This window comes from Leucopleurus acutus (genome assembly GCF_964270905.1).
Source record: "Leucopleurus acutus genome assembly, chromosome: 2".
Lineage (NCBI taxonomy): Eukaryota > Metazoa > Chordata > Mammalia > Artiodactyla > Delphinidae > Leucopleurus > Leucopleurus acutus.
This window is the reverse complement of record NC_139143.1, coordinates 17,910,091-17,932,101: the sequence shown is the minus strand read 5'-3', so window position 1 is coordinate 17,932,101 and position 22,011 is coordinate 17,910,091. Positions and strand designations below refer to the sequence as shown.

At 34.0% G+C, this 22,011-nt stretch overlaps 1 protein-coding gene across 1 annotated transcript in view; it reads right to left on the bottom strand.

The window, feature by feature from the left end:
• Window positions 1-851: 851 nt before the first annotated feature.
• The window catches only part of LYPLAL1 (lysophospholipase like 1), a 31,399-nt gene continuing 10,239 nt past the window's right edge, over window positions 852-22,011 (bottom strand). Inside the window, exons 3-5 of the mRNA XM_082832468.1 lie at window positions 13,281-13,450; window positions 3,840-3,955; window positions 852-2,986 (exon numbers count right to left, since the gene is read on the bottom strand). Of these exons, the coding sequence (XP_082688594.1) occupies window positions 2,768-2,986; window positions 3,840-3,955; window positions 13,281-13,450 (505 nt within the window). The 3' untranslated portion in view covers window positions 852-2,767. The remainder of the gene's footprint in view (window positions 2,987-3,839; window positions 3,956-13,280; window positions 13,451-22,011) is intronic.

The following is a 22,011-nucleotide window of genomic DNA, read 5'->3' as shown; positions in this document are numbered from 1 at the left end:
AATTACGGCTAGACAAAATTCTATACAAGAGTGTTCAAGGCAGTTTTATTCGTAATAGCCAAAAAAAACTGTGTTTTAATTGGAGAACAGTTTAACAAACTATAATACTGAATACATTCATGTCATGGCATACTACTCAGCAATAAAAAGAAGTAAACTATTGATGGTTGCAACAATTTGGATGGAGTGAAAAAAGTCAATCTCAAAATGTCACATACTGTATAGTTCTACTTCTATAACATTCTCACAATGTCCAGTTATAGAGATGGAGTACAAATCAGTGGTTGTTATGGGTTAGATGGTGACAGAGGAAGGGACTGATATGACTATAGGCAGCACAATGGGCATCTTTGTGGTGATGGAACAGTTCTGCATATTGATTGTAGTGGTGGATACATGAATCCATGCAGCCATGTGAAAAAATGGCATATAACTATACACACACATTGTACCAATGTCAGTTTCCTGGTTTTGACATTATACTATAGTTACGTAAGATGTAACCATTGGGCGCAGGGTACATGGGACTCCTCTGTACTATCTTTAACACTTCCTGTGAGCTTGTAATTATTTCAAAATTTAAAAAAGTTTATAAAAATTATATGCTATAAACCCTAAAGTAATCATTAAAATAAAAGCACAAAGTATCATAACTAAGAAGCCAGCAAAAGAACACATAATCCAAGAAAAAAAGGGGGAGTAGAAAGAGGAATAAGGGAGCAAAGAAGAAGAGATGGAATATAGAGAAAATAAACAGTTAAGATGGTAACTTGAAATCCAAACATGCCAACAATCACATTAAAATGTTCTAAATAATCAAAAAATAAAAAGCAGGGATGACCATACTGGATAGAAAAGGAAGGCCTAACTGTGTTCTGCCTGATGGAATTGTTCTTTACAGATAAAAACACAAATAGGTTAAAAGAGAAGTATGGAAAAAGATGCTAGTCTAAAGGGAGCTGGAAGGACTATATCAATATCACACAATGAGTATTTCAGAGCAAAAAACTCTATCACGGATAGAGATGATCATTTCATAAAGAAGAGGCCAGTTCATCAGGGGAACATAATAGTCCTACATGTTTACGCATCTAATAATGGAGCCTCATGGTACATGAAGCGAAAACTGAGGGAATGGCAAAGTGAAACAAATTCAGTTATACTTGGAACTTTCAATATTCCCCTCTCAATAATTTATAAAACAAGCAGGCAGAAAATCAGCAAGGATATAGTAGATTTAAACAAGGATATCAACCAACTTGATCTGACTGATATGTAGAGAACACTCCACCCAACACTAGCATCATATATATTTTTCTAAAGTGCACACAAAACATTTACCAAGATAGACCATCTTCTGGGCTATAAAACAAGTCACAATAAATTTAAAAGGTTTCAAGCCATACAAAGTATGCTCTCTTGACCCATAATGGAATTAACTTAGACATCAATAGCAAAGATCTCTAGAAAATTCCCAATATACTGAAACAAAATAACACAATTTTAAGTAACCCAAGGGTTAAAGAAGAAATCAAAAGGGAATTTAGAAAGATTTGACCTGAATGAAAATGAAAACACAAAATATAAAAGATCGTGGGATGTTACTAATATAATACTTGCGGGAAGATTTATAGCACTAAAGGAGTGTATTAGTTGAAGAAAATATAAGAGAAAATCTTAGTGACCTAGGATTTCTTAAGATTGCTTAAATATGACATCAAAAGCACAAAGTATAAATGAAAAAAATGAATAAACTGGACGTCATCAAATTAAAAACTTCTGCTCTTTTGAATTACACTGTAAAGAAAATAAGGCAAGCCACAGACTAAGAAAAAAAAAAAAAGGTAAAACATCTGGCTAACAAAGGATTTCTATCCAGCATATATAAACAGCTCTTACAATGCAAGCTCTTACAATGCCCTAATAAAAAATGGGCAGAAGATCTGAATAGAGATATCATCAGAATTTATACAGATCACAAATAAGCATATAGAAATTGCTTAACACCATTAGGTTAGGAAAATGCAGATTAAACCCACAAAGTGTTACCACTGTATACCCACCAGAATGGATAAAACTGAAAAGACTGGCCATACTGAGTGCTGACAAGGATGTGAAGAGCAACTGGAACCCTAGGACTGGAGCAGAGCAGCAATCTGGTCTCAGAGAAAGGGAGCTCCACTGGGACCAGAAGGTCTGGATTCCAATTTTTACTCTTGAGGCTTTGGGAAAGTTTTCAATCCTTCTATCCCTATTATAAAATACCAGTAACAACTACTCAGTCTACTTCATCAAGCTCTTGTGATGGTCAGGTGAGGTAACGGGAAACTACTCTATAAATGTGGGGTACTAATGTTATTCTGTCAAAAACTACACGAGCATGAATATCTCCGGAAAGGCAATTTAAAGAAAGTGACAACAAAGATAAAATAATATCATGTTAAAACTTTTCCTGGTTTCTCATTGCCTTTATTTAAGCTAGTTTAATTACTTTCTAATATTTCAATATTTACTTACTTACAAGGCCTTCAAATATTTATAAAAATGTATCTGCCAAATAATACACAGATGTTTGCCTAAATTAACGTTAACCATTAATAAGATTATACTACTCTCTATGGTGCTAAGCATTTCAATAACTAATAAGTCAGTAAACTGCTGATATTTTTTAATATTTTAATTATTGTTTATCAAATTAGAATTTGGCAGTAAAAATCACTTTTCATAAAGACATTGCTTATATATTAACAAATCAATCTTGACTCATTCAGTCTGGCAGCTTCGTAAGAATCCATGACTTCAGTTTTTCTAGCTCAGCTTTGCTTAACTCATGGTAAACACCTGGGAAACTATGAAACTTTGTCCTCACGCCTAGAGATTTTAACACTGAGTTTGTCTCTTCACCCCAAGAATGAAGAACTAACTCATCTGCGGTACCATGACACTGAAATAATTCAGGGAGGACACCATCACTTTTCTGAAGAGCCTAGAGAAGAGAACATAAAAATGGAGAAGTTTAAGAAATTCATTTAAGAACATTATTCTCAGAAATCAGAGGGACAGAAAAACTCCAATTTAACCAAAGCTTCAATATTTAAAGGGGAAGAAGAGGCAGTGGTAGAGCTCTCTAAGGTATATACTGATGGGCCAGGACCAGGAGCTTAGCTGGTTGCTGGCACCACTGGAGCTGCAGCTGTACGTGATCTGAATTTACTCCGTAGAGGACTGTCTCAAAAATGGTCAAAGCATTTCCCGCAGAAACCTTGTGTCTTGGGAAGACAAACCTCTTCACATGGAGTGGAAAGAGGGAGGAACACAGAGCGCAGGTACAATCAAGGAAAAAATAGCATTCTTGTTCTCATTTCCATACCTACTGGTTCTACTTCTGGTAATGAGGCTGCAGCACTATAATATGCCATACTCGTAAATCAATATTGCTGAAAAATAGGTACCAGCCATGTAACTGATTCTTTGGTTTGATTATGTTCATGACATAATAAGCAAACCTAGTTGTAATCATCTATATTTTTAATATGTATGCAGGATACATATATAGCATACACATATTTTTTTATCCTTTTCTCTTTGACACTTTGCTTAACAATAATCTCTGTACAAGGCACTTCCTAAACATGAATGACCAGCTGGAATTTACCAATATAACTAATATAACCAATATAACTAATATAACCAATATAACCAATATAACTAATTCAAATTTGAATTCCCAGGAATGCTCTGTGAATCAATTGTTATTGTGTAATTATCAATGTTGTTTTAGTTTCAATGTGTGAATGTCTCATTTTTTTTTTGTTTTGTTTTTAAAATCTGGAACTTACCTGGTAAACAGCAGATGTCTTATTCAGAAAACTAGAAAGAGCAAATACTCCTGCCACATCCTGATGATTTCTGTATGCTAAATGCATTGCCATGCACCCTCCCATAGAAAATCCTCCTAAAAGCAGCAAAAATTCACTTATCAGAAAAAGCAGAATATATTTAACGATAATTTAGAACAAGATATAGCTATGCCAATCTTCCATAAATATTTGGAGACCTAAAAGAGAAACAATGCTAAAGAGAAATTTAGCCTACTTTAGATCTCATGGAAAAAAACCTGCTATGAGTAAATAACACTGTTCTATCTATGCCATCACTGGTAAAATAATTTGTTATAAAAGGAGCTAGAATTGAAAAAATAAATTTTGGTCATCAAGTAAAAATATTTATTATATTTCAAAATATGAGTCATAGCACAAGTGTTATTTATTTAAACTTCTAGTGTCTACTTACATTTTGTTTATACTTATAGGAGTCCTCACACTGCAGCTACAATTAATAACATGCACCTTTCTGTCTTACTTGCCAAGCTACAAGCTCCATGAGGGTTATATTTCTAGAGTTTGCCATATAATAGATGCTTAGTGATCTCTGAATTAGGAAGGATGATCAAAAATTTGGTGAGAAAGATAAAACATCTTTGTATTATAATATTATTTTGAAAACTGACTTGTGATGGTATAATTCAAACATAGGTACCCATATGTCCTTTTAAAAAAGAGTTTGGGGAAAAAATATTCACTTGACAAACTTTGTCTTTTATGTGCCAAACACTGTCATTGGAGTGACACCAGTCACCAGAGATATGCAGATTAAAATACCTGGACCCTTCTGTTCAAAGGCGAAAACCGACACAACACAGAATATGGAGGTAGGGACCTGACCGTGACATAGCAGAGAGGATGGCCCAGCTTCAGCTTAGAGACTCGGTGTGATATTCCCCAGCATGACTGAGAGTTAAAAGACATCTCATGATTTAAAAGAAATCCATATGTTAGAGATAACAAGGCTGTAGGAACACAGTTTTTATTTTTTGGAGAAATTCAAGAGCTTGAGTTATATTTTTGCCAAATGTACCTAAGTAACATATTAAATGGGACTAGTATGACTGAGGAATTAAACATTTACTTTAATTTTACCTAGTTAAAATTTGAGTTTAAATACATGTGGCTAGGGGTTATCATATGGGACAATGAAGTTCTAGATAATCTAAGCTGCACCAATGATGGAAAAAAAGCTTTAAATTTCATAAATGGAGCAAAATGAAATTAATGTTCCATAAAAAACATAATGTGGCTAATATCATTAAATGTGATCTTTTAATGTGATATTTAAAAAAAATCATACAAAGATAAAATGTGAATAAAAATAAACCAGTGAGCAAAAACATATTTAAAAATTATTATAAAAGCACACCTACTGAGACAATTTTTACACATTAAATGCACCCACCCCATCACTGCGCTGTTATTGACTAGGGTAACTTAATCACTTTATGGGATTTCCGAGCCCCTCGGGGGGACCAGCCTCACAGCAAGAACAGCAACAAGAAAAGCAACAAAACTAAGAAAGAAAACACTTTCCCACGTATGAAATGCCATTATGAACAAAGGCATCCTTGAGACATTTAACCTCATGTTCAATTCTCCTAATTTATAATGAAGAAAAATGTACTCGTTGAAAACTCATTATTTTAAGATTCAATCTAAGTTCCTTGTCCATTTATAATCTCGTGAGGTAGCCTGCAATTCCTCACCAGCGATCTTTGACAATACAGTCACCTTTAACGTTGCGGACACTGGTGTGAAAGGGACTTTATGTATTTTTTTCTAATGGAAGAAAATTTAACACAAAAGACTAGTTATTTCAATTTTCATCTAAGTGTTTAAAATGCAATATAAAATATACTGCTCAATAAGTAAATACCAATGAGTAAACTCATTGTAGGTAATAGTTATGATGTATATTTATAGTCGCTGGTGAAGCATTAAAATGTCAAGAGTTAACATTTCAACATACATTTAAGATTAATAGGCTGAATAAAAAACATGTTAAAAAATAACCTAGTTTTTATGAACTCTTTAAATTAAATAAAACAGTAATAATGTATAAAAACTGTACTGGGAAAACTAAGCTAATCTATCTGAAAACAAAGTCCGGGGTAGGGGGGTGCGGGGGGGAGGCAGAGAACTTACAATTCAAGTTTACCGTCAATTGAATGGGATTTTAAAAATGGAATAAAATCCACCCTCCAACCAAACTGCAACAATTTTTCCACTTTATATATAATTATTTTTCAGAATGAACTGTGATAAAGTCTCAAAAATTTGGGAATATATCAATTATGCTCACCATATTTGTATATTTTCTCTCATATAAAATTGACAGGGTAAACAAAATATTTGTCATCTTCTATGGAAAGCTATTAAAACAGCAGTCCCAAGCCTTAAAAGTTCTGATAGTTGTTGCTGAAGAAACGTACATTATTTAAGATATATATATGTTAAAAGAAAGTAGAAGGATGCTATCATTCTCCAGTTCCCTCCAAGAGCTTCAAAAGAAACTTATATAATGTCAGGAAAGTCAGCCTGGAAATTGTGGAGCTAGGTTTCATCTTGGTAACTGCAACTATCCCTTCATTTTAATTTTAAATCTTATTATAAAATTAATATGTGAATATATGCCCACTGTGTAAAGTATTTCCACCACACAAAAATAAAGAAAATGCGTTATCCAAAATCTCACTACTCACATATAATTTTGACATGTTTTTTTTTTTTTTTTGGTACACGGGCTTCTCACTGCTGTGGCCTCTCCCATCGCGGAGCACAGGCTCTGGAGGCTCAGGCCCAGCGGCCATGGCTCACGGGCCCAGCCGCTCCGCGGCACGTGGGATCCTCCCGGACCGGGGCATGAACCCGTGTCCCCTGCACCGGCAGGCGGACTCTCAACCACTGCGCCACCAGGGAAGCCCTTTGACATGTTTTTAAAAATTCATTTTAACAGTTAAACTCACTCTATATGTACAATTTTATACCTTACTTTCATGTAATACTGATTTGAATGTCTTTAAACAGAATTACAAAATTCCATAATTATTTTTTTACTCCTTGAACACATACTAAGTATACTAAGTACCTTCTAAATGTATGTATATAGTACATAATGGCTACATAATAGTCAGTTGTATTAACAGACCATTACTCCCTTAAGCGCTTTCCTCATGATGGGTATTTAGAGCATCATAATGGGTATGTAGAGCATCCATGTAAATTATTCAGGTGTAATTCCAGAAGCACTTGATTATCCCTGCTTCAAAATTCTGATAATATTATCAGAGAACATGAAAAACTATACCAATAATCTGGTCATTATCATTTGTCAGGTTCTATACATCCTAGATCAAAGTTAAATCTAAATTATGTCAGTTTTCTCTTAACAACAAATTATCACCACCTAGTGGTTAGAAAAAGGAATCTCATTATGGTACAAAGTTCCTAAGTCAATGCATAGGATCTGGGTTATAGTCCCAACTCTATTTTAGCCAGCAGTCTCTTTGAACTTTAGTTTCTTCTTATCTGAAATGAGAATAATAATTTCCTACTTCACCTATTACAAGGGTCAAGAAAGATACTGTATATGAAAAAATGTGTATAATTTAAACACATTATAGTGTTAAACTATATTCTTAATAATTTTCTCAGAATACAGAATCTGAATCCAGGTTTTAACAATAGCTATGTTGCCAAATTCAGAAAGTAATTTAAAAGTCACTATTTTATTGCCTGTGTTTCCCCTAATTTTTACCATACCCTCTGTAGAATCATGTGTGGTATTATTATATAAAAATAAATAAACTTTCTTATATCTGATCTTCTTAATATGCATAGTAAGGATTCACGACTGTCTCCAAGGAACACATTTAAAGCTTTTGCCCAGTTCCTCCTTTCTAACCAAAGTTTATTCTTGCCATTAAGAAAGAAATATATTTCCATTGTTGAAAACAAGAAAACAAAGGATTTTTCTTAGCTAAACTTGCAGTTGACTGCAATGTTCTTTAGTGTAATCTTACTCATCCTTTGTTTCCAAAGTTTTGAAACACTGTACCTGTTGGTCTTTCATCATTCTACTGGATCTATTGCATTTGCCATCTTCCTATTCCCCCAGACTTCAGACTAGCCAGCCTCCACAGTGTTGTCAGTGTAATCTTTTTAAAATGCTCATCTGATCATGTCATTCTCTGTATATAATTCAATAATCCTAGGAGTTGAAGCGCATATCAAACTAGTAGTCCCTGAGAGATTTTAATGTGTCCCTTGTTTTCTTTCATGAATGTGTTTCCCTATTTGTTTACCAGTCATATTCTCACTCATTCTTTAAAACTCAATTGGAGATTATCTCTCCTAAGAAGCAGTTCCTAGCTCCCCCCCAAAATCGACTTGTTCTTTAGAACACTTTACTTCTGTTATCTCCCTCATTATACTGTAAAGCTTTTGATAGTTTTTGGTACTCCAGCACTTATTAACAATTTGGAAATTAAATTTAGTATGAGAAGTTTCATCTTTGACCTGACTAAGCTGTGTAAACTACCTAGAAAAGGTGGTATATCATACTCTATAAAAACATTGTTTTTAAACTAAGTTTAATATAATAAAATATCACTAATCAAAACAAAACCACAGAAAAAGAATGGGCTGCCACCTATGCAAATATAGAGAATAGTTTTGTTTACAAAGCTATATTGGTTAAAATTACAATCTCAGAGAAAAGGGTTCCATGAGGATACAATGTGTGATATTAAATCTGAAATTTTATCACATATTAAACAAAATCAACAAGGGTAACAATTTTGTACTATTATCTCTATTTTTTCCTTTATTTAAAAAAAATTATTTATGTTTGGCTGTATTGGGTCTTCACTGCTGCCTGCGGGCTTTCTCTAGTTGTGGCGAGCGGGGGCTACCCTTTGTTGCGGTGTGCGGGCTTCTCATTGTGGTGGCTTCTCTTGTTGCAGAGCACGGGCTCTAGGTGTGAGGGTAGTTGTGGCGTGTGGGCTCAGTAGTTGTGGCTCACAGGCTCTAGAGCACAGGCTCAGTAGTTGTGGCACACGGGCTTAGCTGCTCTGCGGCATGTGGGATCTTCCCAGACCAGGGCTCAAACCCGTGTCCCCTGCACTGGCAGGCAGATTCTTAACCACTGCTCCACCAGGGAAGTCCCTTTCCTTTTTAATCTTGTAATTTTTCTAGTTTTTCCTCTTATAATTAATTTTTTAAAATAACCTATGTTGTTTGTATATGTGTGTCTAGCATCTCAAATGCACTTTGCTTTGACGTCCCACTGGATCCCTCCTTCATTAAAATGTTATAAATATCATTTAAATCTTACTTAATTTAAAATGTTCTATAATAGACACTTGACAAAAGTATTAAACCAGTAGAAAAATATGAAGCAGTAACTTCTGTTTAAAGAATCTATAAGCAATGAAAAAGAAAGAGGGAAGCACAGCACGTATACTACTGAGAAAAGAAAACAGCTGGTAGGGAAGGAACAGTGAGCTCCCTGAGTCTCCACAGGCAGCACTGGTCCAGTACGGCCTTTCTGTTGTCTGGAGAGACCATGGGGAAGGTGGTATAGAGAGTGTTTAATAACAGCAAGAAAATTTCTTCAACATTACCTGCCAGGCATATTTCTAAGTGTTTCACATGAATTGACTAACTGAATCATCACACCTCTGTAAGATAAGTACTATTATTATCATCCACACATAGAGGTTAAGGAAACTCATATACCTACAAAATAGTGAATCTAGGATTAGAAACCTGCAGTCTGAGTCCAGAGCCCAAGTTCTTAACCATGTTATACTGCTGTCAGTTGCACTCATGCATTTGCAATTATGATATTCACAACTCAAGAAATGCGTGTACAAATATTTGAATACATAATGATATTTTGCTTCATGTGCCATGTTTTCAAATAAGTGAGAAGTTCAGTTAGATCAATAAGACAAAAAAATAAAAAACAACTACAAGAGAAAATCCCTATAGGACTAGAATGCTATTTCCTCTATGCATCAATAGCTAATCCATGTAAAGAAAAAGGAGGTAGTATAAGTAATGTTTTGTCATAATAAAAGTAGGTCAAGAATCACGTGTATTTTGGCACACTTGTTTAACTCTACAGAAATGTAAGTGAAGATTTATTTTCATTGACTGCTTAAATAACTAAAAGTAAAGTAACAAGGACAAACAACCTTGGATCTGCACTTGTCGTCTCTTTCATATCTCAAGCTAGGAAAGAGGCTTTATAGGAGTTCATAAGCTCATCTCACAAATTCTAAAAAAGCATTTTTTTCTTTCCCAATTTTTATATTCATAAGTGTATATAAATATCCTATTATACGCACTTTGTAATAAATTTCAAATTTTATAATTTTATAATAGTTTATAACCCTTCCAAAATGAAATTTTGTTAAAAATTCAGTGGAGCTTTGATAAAACATCGACTACATTACTGATTGCTTTATAAATAAGATCATCTTTTAACAAGGTTCTCTTGGTTCTTCAGAAAATAATTAAAACCTTCCATGATATGGTAGAAAGAAACTAAAAAAAAATTCCAGATGAATCAAATAATTAAATATTTAAAAAATTATAGAAAAGCCAGTAGAACACCTATTTGAATATTTATTCAAGTTCTAGAGAAATACCTTCTTAAACTGAGAAATTATTTGGAAAAAAATAGACAAGTAAAAATAGCTTTCTTGTGTCAAAACATAAACAGAATTAAAAGAAAAATAAATTAAGTGCTTATTAATTACCACTTTTGTTTACTTAATTTTAGCAAATATTTTTCAAGACAATATTATTCAGTGAGGTATAATAAGATGGACATTCTAATATAGGTGGGAGAAGTATCAACTGGTACAGTTTTTTCACAAAAGGAATTTGACAAGATGTATTAAGAATTTTGCAAACGTTCAGTTAAATGGAAGAACCATGGGCTTTGAAATGAAGTAAACCCAGATTCAAAATTCTTATCAGCTCTCCGACCTTACAACAATCCATAACCTCTTTTCAAAGATGAATAAGATGAAGTAACTGATGGATACAGGGAAGGGCAAGGAGGAGGGATGGGGCAAGAGACAAGCAATTACAATTCAACGTGATACGTTCTTTAACACATATACATTAGAAGTACGATTTGTATATTTTCTACGTTTTTATGTATGAAGATTTTATAATTTTAATTTAAAGCAATTTCTTACAGTACTAATATTTTGTTCTCCCACTGTCATTACGTGACTTCAGGATCTCATTACCCTATAATCATAAATTCAGTAACTGGTTTTCCCAGACCCAAATTGTTATCTCTTCACTTACCCCTTCTGCCAGATTAATTTTCCTAAAGCACAGTTCTAACTATATGACTCAAAGACATACTTTAATCATCTCTCCTCAATTACCTACAGAATAAAGGATAAAAGGGGAACCAGAAAGTATTTATTGAGAGTGTAAAATGAGCCAACTGTTTTACAAACATCATATCCCAGTAAAATAGTATTTTTATAGTATTAGTATTCCCACTTTGCAGATGAGGTAGCAGAAATTCAGTGTAGGCAATTAAGTGATGAACCAGCTAGGCAGTGGTGGACTTTAGATTCGACCCATTTTGGTCACTATACCATTTGCTCTTCAGGTTGTTAGTCCAGCTAACAGATCAATAGGCATTTTCCAGTAAGACAATAAACTTTCTGCTAAAGCCATCTAACATACAGACAGATAAAAACAAGCACTATTTTTTTTTTACTTCTATTTACCATTCATATTACTCTCTATGTTTAGACCTCTACACTATAATAGTTAAAATTTTACTTATTTGCACATCTCAAAATCTCAAATGCCTCTGATACTTTCCTATTAAATTGTTCTCTAATAGCTCCAAATACTTATGACCTCTTTTCATCTGAATTCCTGTGATACTTAACTACTTAAGTCATCAATTTACAGATCAGGTCATGCTGCTCATTATAAATGTTTAGCTCTGTGCTAAGCATTGCGATGGGTCCTGAGAAATAAAAATACATACAGATGATCATTCCCTTTGAAGAGCTGTCAGTTATATTGCTTTAGGGCAATCATCAAGGCTGGCTGGCCTTACAGTTACCATTTTAAGTACCTCATGGGCTCTTCTAGGTTGTAAGCAACTGTGGCATTCCTGTTCTATTTTTCGGTGTGTCTCTTTGAGCATCTAACTTACTGCCAGACACACAGTACTTAGAAACTTAGAAAATATTTGCTAAATCATTGAATGACAGAATCTGTTACACATTCACATATTTTGAATTCTATCTTGTAACTGTTTCATGATGCCCTAGACTGAATTGGTGCCCCTTCACTATGCTCTTCCCAGTACTCCCATAACGTTCTGTATTTATCTCTATGACACAGATGTTAAACACAGAAACATAGAAATATAGAGTTAAACACTGATGAGGAAACAGAGGCCCAGAAAGGTGATGTTACTGCACTGGAGGGCACACTGCTTTTAACTAACAAAAGTGAATGCTGAAGCCAAGACAGAAAAATGTATTCCATCCATTATATCATATTGCTTCTCAACTCAATGAATAGTTTAGTACTTCAATAAACACAAAGGAAGTTTATTAATTTGCCCAAATCCTGTCTACACAGGATTTCAATGTACATTTTAATGTTATTTAGAACATGATGAAGATACTTAATTTGCTTTATAATTTCAACATTAAATACAACTCATTATAAATTAAATAGTTATTTGGAAATAACTCTTTAACAAAAATCCATCCTGTATCATTCATATTCTATACAGTTTATCTTATTTTTGTATGTATTATAAAATGGTTTATGTATTTTATGATTGCAGAAAAGGAAAGGGGTGTAAGTAGAATAAAGCTTATATAAAGGCATGCTATATCCCCTTGGGAAGGGAGATTGCCAAAGACATGTTTAACAAAAGTTTATGAATACCTTATTCCTACAGTATTAACTCTGAAGAGTTTACTTTTCACAAATTTGTTGTTATATTTTGACTATGTACTCGAATTTATCTTAATTATGGCGATAGTAGTTTAAACATATAAAACTTAAGCTAATTAAAATAAAATGTTTTAAAAACTGGAATGAATAATCTCTTAATTGAAAATTAAAGTAGAAAGAAAATTTTAACCGCCATGGGAGTCTTAAAGTATGTTATTATTAAAAAGAAAATCATTTAAAGTTTCATGAGTTTTTGCTTATAATTCTATTACCCTTAAAATTCTTAATATGTAAAGTTTATCTGAAACTGTGAATAGGTCAATGATATACAAAGTGCTTCCAAATAATGTTCCAAGTAAAATTCAAGGTATAGAATTACACAAAAGTGAAAAAAATATTTAAATTCTCAACATCTAAAGATCTTACCTACTAATATCCTGTTCTTCTTGATACCACTTTTTACTTCACCATCAATCAAATCTGTAAGCACCTGACACATTACATCAATTGATTCAAGGTGTTCTGGGCAGTCATTAGATATTTGAAATCTGTCAAACCATACATTGGAGAATCCTCCTTTCAAAGGAGTATATGGCCTGTTTAAAACCAAAAAAAGAAAAAGAAAAAATTAAAATAGATGTTTTAATTTCTAAAAAATTAGTGTCTTGAATAATTACAGTTTCCTCCAACTTTTAAAAGTTAAATAATTCACATTATAAATATTCCCATGCTGATTGCCTTAACTCTCCTATACTTACCTTGGTTCTATTAACATTTATTAATGCCAGTTCATCATCTTAGTTTCTCTCCATCTTTTAAGTTTCATAAATTCTCCAGAAAATCCCCATGAAAAAAGGGTAATTATTTATTGCGTGTGCATGTTATTTTTTCCACTCAATTTAAATGATTATTTAACTATTTACAGCTAAATAAATAATGTCTGGCCATGCAAAAAGTCAATGCCTCAAGAGTAGAAAATATGATTTACCAAAATGCTTTTCAAAAGGTGGTTAGTTTGTAGCACATAAGTATGAAGGCTACGTTAGTAATTTAAAGGTTTCTTGATCACACCCAGGTAGATTATCCTTAGAATAGGAGTCTTCAGTATTTTTGTTTTGTTTTGTTTTGTTAATCAAGAGTTGGAGCTATTTTATTTTTAAATCTTCTCAGGAACCTTGAAATGAGTTTAATGGGATACAAATAATCTTTGGAAGTGCTTATCATACAGATATTCCACACTGTTTGCATCATTTGGATCTCAAATTGGGTGCCTTGTTGGACTTAAAAACATTTTATGTGATAAGAGGCCCTGAACTGGGTGTCTTGTTGAACAAGACTGATATTATAAGACGCTTTACATTTAAGTATGAGATGGGGTGGTTACAGTATTAGTGAATCTTGCTCTGGATGCTCTGTTATTTTAAGTATACATGTGTGTATGCACACGTTTGTGTGTAACCCAAGGTATTCCAAATATTCTGTTTTAATCAATTATAATGGGGTCAAGGGGTCCTGTATCAAGTCTTATGTTGGTAAAGGTAAATGAAGGGAATGAAAACACTCTTAGAGCTTCCTGTAGCAAACACACAGAGGTTTATGGGGATATATAAGACACACATGGAGAACAATAGTTTTCCAAAGATGAGGAATAGGAAAGTTTAATAAAAGATACAGCTTTTCACTTAGCAAATCTTGCTTTCTCCTCATGTGACCATGAAAAAGTTTTATGTTATAAGTAAGAAGACCACAGAAAACACAAACAGTGACAAAAGTATACACTATAATTTGAAAGAAATCTAAACCAGTGATGACCACAGATGCAGGGTTTCTCCTAGACCAACACCTCTACTACTTTGCCCCATCTCAAATTTAGCTACATATACTCACCCTCCAGAGTCAGTGAAATAAAAGCATAAAATGTACAGCCAGAACAAAAAAATGGAGGGCTGAAAGACACCAGCTGAGATCTGAATGTGCTTCTTTGCATTTTCTTTAGTGAAAAACCAAGGGGAATCCTGGCAAACCCAAGGAGATAGAACTATTCAATTCTCATTCTCTCAACCACTGTAGCAAAAGGACTCTGCAGTCTGTGCAGATCTGACCATCAAAAACATCCAACTGTTAGGACCAAAGGGTGGTGCTGAAGGGAATAGAACTACACAACTGTTGTTCTGTATTGGTCTTAACACTCTAAAATAAACAGATATCCACTTAAGGAGCCTAAAAGTCAAGAGAAATATTTTGGAAACTTTCTCAGAGAAAGTGAAAGAAATCTGGAAACAAGGCAGTTGCTCTGACTCAGATTTAACAAGAACTCATCTTCAGAGAACCTCGTATTTACTAAAATATAATCGTGTTATAAACTTTACTTGGTAACATACTTTCTAATATTTGAATGTATATTACAAATATCTCTGTAAGTCAGTACACAAAACCCTAACATTTTCTCCTAGTTTATGCACATGCATGAAATCTTGCAAATACAGGCTATTTTGTCTGTGTGTGTATTGTTTTGATGTCTTCCAATTAAGTCCTTTTTATTTTTTTGCTCAACTCTCCATTCCTCCTCTCCTCTCCCACCCCATTGTACATCCTGCCCTTCACATTAGGTAAACTATGTTAATGATCTGGAATGTTTTTCTTTGCACATACATTAAAACATGTTTCTTTACATTACAGTTTACAAAACAGTTTCAAAAATGAAATAAGCCTATTTGGTTTTCTTATGTGTGTCATACTTTTCTCCTTTAACAATACCTCATGGAAATCCTTTCATCTGATATAGCTCTTACCTATCCTTTTAAATAGCTATATAATATAATAAAGATGTTCCACAATTTAATCTGCCCTTCACCTACTAATGGGCATTTATTTGGTACCCAGGTTTTAGCCACTAAGAACAATTCTGCATCAAACATATTCATGTACATGTTTTTACATACTGGGACTTTTATTCCTATGGAACAGAGTCTGTGAAATAGGACCACTGGATGGAGAGGTATGATTTTTACCTTAATAGATGTTTCAAAGTTGCTTCCACAAAGGCTATAAAAATTCACCTTTCTACAAGAAAGGTCTGAGAACATCCTTTTGCCCAACAGCCCTACCCTAATTACAACAGGTACTAACATACTTTAAAATATTACCATTGAAGGGTATCAACTATGGTTTTAAAATCAACTTTACTGAGGTATAGTTTACATATATAAATGCACACATTTTAAATACAAAGTTCAAAGACCTTTGACAATGTATTTCCATTATGATACAGAACATTTACTTTACTTCAGAAAATTCCATCATGCCCACTTACAAGCAAGTTCCATTCACTTCCCAGGAAACCGCTGACTGATTTCTATCACTATAGATTAGTGCTGCCTTTCCAGAACTCCACATAAAGGAATTACTTATTCATAACGTTGGCTATTTTATTCTATTGGGGTTTTGATTTTTTTTATTAGTTTAGAACCGCATCTGTGTATTATTGCCATAAATATTTTTCATTTGTATTTCAAGTATTTTTTTCAAATCAATTTCTGTATATTGACGTAATGTATTTAAAGTATCTATCTTTTTTTAAAAAGCCAAATAAAAGACTTTTACAATTGATATAATCTGTCCATTTTTTTTGTATTAAACTAAATTTCTGGGTCTTCTGATTTATTTAAGGTATTCTCAGTCCATACATTTTTACATATAGAATCCAAGATTTTCTTCTAAGGTTTTTTTTTTTTAGTGGTACGCGGGCCTCTCACTGTTGTGGCCTCTCCCGTTGCGGAGCACAGGCTCCGGACGCACAGGCTCAGCGGCCATGGCTCACGGGACCAGCCACTCCGTGGCATGTGGGATCTTCCGGGACTGGGGCACAAACCCGTGTCCCCTGCATCGGCAGGCGGACTCTCAACCACTGCGCCACCAGGGAAGCCCCCTTCTAAGAGTTTTGTTTTCATTCTTACATTTAAGTTTTGAATTTTTCTGGAATTTACTTCATACATGAAGTGACCTAAGGGTTCAAATTCATTTTCTCCCAAATGGATAGCCAGTTGTGCCTGCACTACTACAAAAAACCAAAAACTTTTCTCATAAAGGTGAAATTCTACCTTTGCCATATTATAGTTCTGAATTATCTAGTCTGTGTCAACCTAGGTAAATAAGAGAATTAAACCCTAATACCTAATAACATTTACTGTCTATAATGAATGGGCTTCTCTCCAAAGCATCTAGATTGGTACTAGTTCTGTTCCATCCTAGGCAAAAATCAAGAAAATGACAAGTCATTTTGTGTGTTCTGTGATTCAGGTGGAAAATTCTGGTTGGGAAAGGCTCTATTTTGTTCCACTGATCTGTTTATCTACTCCTGTGTTAGGATCATGTCGACTGTATTTACAGTGGTTTTAGAATATGTTCTGAGGTGGAGTCAGGTGGGCCACCTCTCCCTACCATCATTACCACGTCTTCCAGACTTGTCCTGCCTATTCTCAGATATCTAATCTTCTTTATCTCTCTAAGAAATTAATCAAATATTTAGTAAATTCTTAAATAATTCCCATTAAAAGTCCTTGTGGGATTTCAGGACTTCCCTGGTGGTGCAGTGGTTAAGAATCTGCCTGTCAATGCAGGGGACATGGGTTCGATCCCTGGTCCGGGAAGATCCCACATGCCGTGGAGCAACTAAGCCCGTGTGCTACAACTACTGAGCCTGCACCCTAGAGGCCACGAGCCACAACTACTGAAGCCTGCACACCTAGAGCCCGTGCTCTGCAACAAGAGAAGCCACTGCAATGAAGAGTAGCCCCCGCTCGCCACAATTAGAGAAAGCCTGTGCACAGCAACAAAGACCCAACGCAACCAAAAAAAAAAAAAAAAAAAAAGTCCTTGTGGGAATTAACATTTTATGACATGAATCTGGGAGGTGGGAAGATTTCTGCAGACTGTGCTCTTCCCAGGATCAGCCACATTCTGGGCCTTACCTAAGGCTTCTCCTGCCTCGTTCCCCAGGCTCTAAGTGGGTACACTGGGTGCAGCAAAGATAAAATCCTGCGCCAGCTCTCTATGGGGACCCCCACAGAGCCTAAATTCTCCCTCATTCCTGTAGGCCTTCTGACTTCAGAAGCTGCTTGGCTCAAGAGAGGTAGATAAATTGGAATCAGAAAGGGAGAGAAGACAGAAAGCATTCTACCCTCCCACCTCCCAGAATCCCTTCTCAGGATTAACTTTCTTAAAATACTCTGAAAATGAAAGCAGGTGCTTTCCATATAGCATTTATGTCACTGTTAGAGAAAAAGAATTCTCAAACTATTGAAATTGTCACTTAAATCACAGTGATCTTCTGAATGAAAACAATATACAACACTCATACTAAAGCCTGAATTAGACTGGTACTTTTTTGACTTGTTTCTACTTCCCTTTTCATTTTCTTCTGTTTCTCTAAGGGTTTATTTGCCTGTCGAAGCACTTAAATAAGGATGATATCATAGGCTAAAATATGAATCATTCTGGGAACTCAGCCATTAATAGAAAAAAAATGACATTCACTTAACTTTTTGTCTTTGACAGTACCTTACTTAATTAGAGATAGATGCTCCATAGAATATAAGTTTTACTAATATAGTAGCCTTTTGTTCTCTCAGTTCTCTAAGAAAATTAATTCTGTTCAAAGGAGATAATAGGAAAAATGTGATGAGACAAAGAATAATTTTGAACTTTTTTTGTTAATAAAACCATCAAGAATGCATAATTCTCCTAAGATGTTAGAAAAACCTTTCAATAAAGCATGAAAGTAAGATTGTCTTTTAAAGCAGGTAAACAAACTGGCACATATATTACACTCATTCACCTTCTTCCTCAAATAAACCACTTTATTAGCTGGTATAAAACAGCTCAGACATTACCACCATAAATAAATATGTTTGGCAAAGAACATCCGTGTGGCTCCTCAATCAATCAATCAAACCACTATACACTGGTAAAATATTAAGCGGGAATGAATGTCCAAGGTCTAAAAAAATAAAGAGTTGACATTTCAGCTTGACACCAGATTTTGTTCCCTATAAGTCATAAAATCGAAAGGTCATTCATAACCTTTCAGATAACATCATCGGGTTCCAGGCTTCCTCTCTGTGCTCATTTCACTGCTCTTCCCCCAACATTCACTAGGTTCCAGTCACATTTCCCTCATTTTTCTTCAGGACCACCTCACTACTGATCCAGGGACTTAGCACCTGACATTTCCTCTCCTTGTAATGCTCTTTTCCACAGTGATACCCCCAGTGCCAAGAACAAGTATTTGTTGAACGATGAATGCCAATAATCATTTGTGATTTGGGAATCATTTTTGTCAGCAGAATACCTAAAATTATTTTATTTTGCTCTGAATATCTTTTGACTTTAATTCTTGTAATATCCATTCTGTGATTTCCAGAAAAAGGTCAAAATTTTCTTTTGTTGGTTTTTTTTAAAAAGAACATGTTTCTAAGAAAATAAGCTTTTACATACTAATAGATATTTAAATGTACCATTTAAAATACTTACCAAAGAAGTATACTATTTCTTCAAAATAGCATTTTTTAATGAGGGTTCCTTGCCAGTGGAGTGTACTTATAGTACAGATCCACTGTTCTCAGGAGAGAGATCTCCTAATATCATGCTTCAGGTATGAATCCTAAGTGATGGAGTAAAGATGAACCCATTACTAAACCTAGATCAAGAGTGCCTAACCCTGTTTCAGAATATATGTTTAGTGAAAAATATAAACATGCACTTCATGTGGAAAAACAGTGGATCTAAAAGTAGAGGCACTACTGACTGAATCTTATTACTTTTAGAATTTTTCAAAACACCGAGAAACTATATCATCATATAAATTACTGATGGCCCGTTAAAAATTACTGTTATTTTTTAAATGGAAATTCTACTAGTAAACCCAAACCAAGAAAACCTCTAATTACAAATACAGCTAAAGGATGTCACAAAATAAAAATCTTTATTGAGCACTTCAATTAAATATAGTCTAAATTAACATAATAAAACAATGAAGCAATATTTTCCATTTAAATCAACACAGCAACTAAATGCTGATTTTTACTTAATATGCCCCTCACTCAGCTGATTAAAAACATCTATTAAATAGGGCTGAGAAAAGGAATACCTTATAGCCAAAGTGGCAATTCACAATTTAATCAAAACATACTGATATGTTGTAATAGGCCACACCTGGGTAACCATAATAGATTATTCTTAAGTTCTTTAAAACATGTATGATGTTTGAAAGCAAAAATTATAACTTTGTTTGACAGAGTTTTCAATGTACATTGATAAAACATATACAACAAACATAACATAAAGGTGGGGAGGATAAAGGAAACTATATGGTTGTAAGGCTTCAACATCTTGTGTAAAGTGGTAAAAAGTAAACAGATGAAAGGTGTGATATGTATCTTATAATCCCTAGAACAATCAGGAAAAAAAGGAATAAATGAAAATAGAGTATTAATTTTCTTAAATCCAAAAAAGATGGAAAAGGAAAAAAGAGTAACAAAAAGCAATAAATTTAAACATATCAATAGTTACAGTAAATGCAAATGGTCTAAACAAATCACTTAAAAGATAGAAACTGACAGATTCGTTAAAGAAAAAACAAAGCCCAAATATATGTTATCTATAAGAAACCTACCTTAAATATAATGATATAGGTGTTAAAAGTAAAAAGATGAAAAATATACGCTATATAAACAGTAAAGATAAAAGCTGATATATACTATATTATTATTAAACAAAGTACACTTTGAGGAATTACCAGAGATAAAAACGAACATTAAAATATACAAGTAGCTATTAATGAGGAAGACAATAATCCTACCTGGGAATGTACATAATACAGCTTAAAAACCATGAAGAGAAAACTGACAGGACTAAAGGGAGAAATAGACCAACCTACAATCATAGTTGGAGATGTTAATACCCATTCATTACTAATAGAATGACTTAGAATTACTAAGAAACTATAAAATTTGACTAATACTATAGCCACCTTAAGCCACTGACATTTATAGAACCCTATACACAAAGGCACAGAATAACAGTCACCAAGAAGACCTTATGCAAGACCATAATACAAGTGCCAAAGAGTATCAGAAGACTGAAACTGTACAGAATATTGGCAGCAGTAGAATGAAATCAGAAGTCAACAGCAATAAGAGATTGAGAATAGCCCCAAATATTTGGAAATTAACAACATATTTCTAAATAACTTACGAGTTAAAGAAGCTTGCAGAACTCTGTTTTCCATATCTGGCCAGAACAATATCTTTCATCCCACATGCTCTTCTTGAGGAAACAGCACTATGTAACTTCTAAGACTATGTCTTACAAGGCAATACAGCTCCTTTCTGGTTCTCCTTAGGGCATTTGTTCTTGGAACTCAGCCTCCACTCTGCCAGGAAGCCCAAGACACCAGATAATGACAACTCATGCAGGTGTCACAGTAACAAGACCAAAGGAAGGTCCCAGCTAATATCTAGTATTAAGTGCCAGATATGAGTGAACCTTCAGATGATTCCAGTCCCTAGCAGTTGCCCAGTCATCCCCAGCCTTCAAGTTTTCCCAGCAGAGGCCCCAATTATCATAGAACAGAATCAAGACATTAGTGCCGTGCCCTTTCTGAATTTCTAACCCATAGATGTTTCACCATAATAAAAGTTGTTTGGGGTGGTTTGTTACACAGGAATAATAATGGGAACATAAGAGATATTAGAAAATATTTCAATATAAATAATACTAAAAATACAAAAGAGAAAACTAGTGGGAATTAGCTAAGGCAGTAATTAGTGAGAAATTCAGAGCTTTAATGTAATAAATAGGAGGAACTAATAAATATAAGAGCAAATATAAATGACATAGAAAACAAATAAGAGAGCAAATTAACAAAGCCAAAGCTGGTTCGATGAAAAGATTAATAAAATTAATAACCCCTTGGCAAGGTAACGCAAGAAAAAAGAGAAAAATATACAAATTATTAATATCAGCAATGGAATAAAAGATATCAACACAAATCCTAAAGGCATAAAAAGGAAATATCACAAACAACTTTATGCCAATAAATTTTGTAAATTAGATAAAAATTCCATGAGAAACACAAATGATCAAAACTGACAGAAAA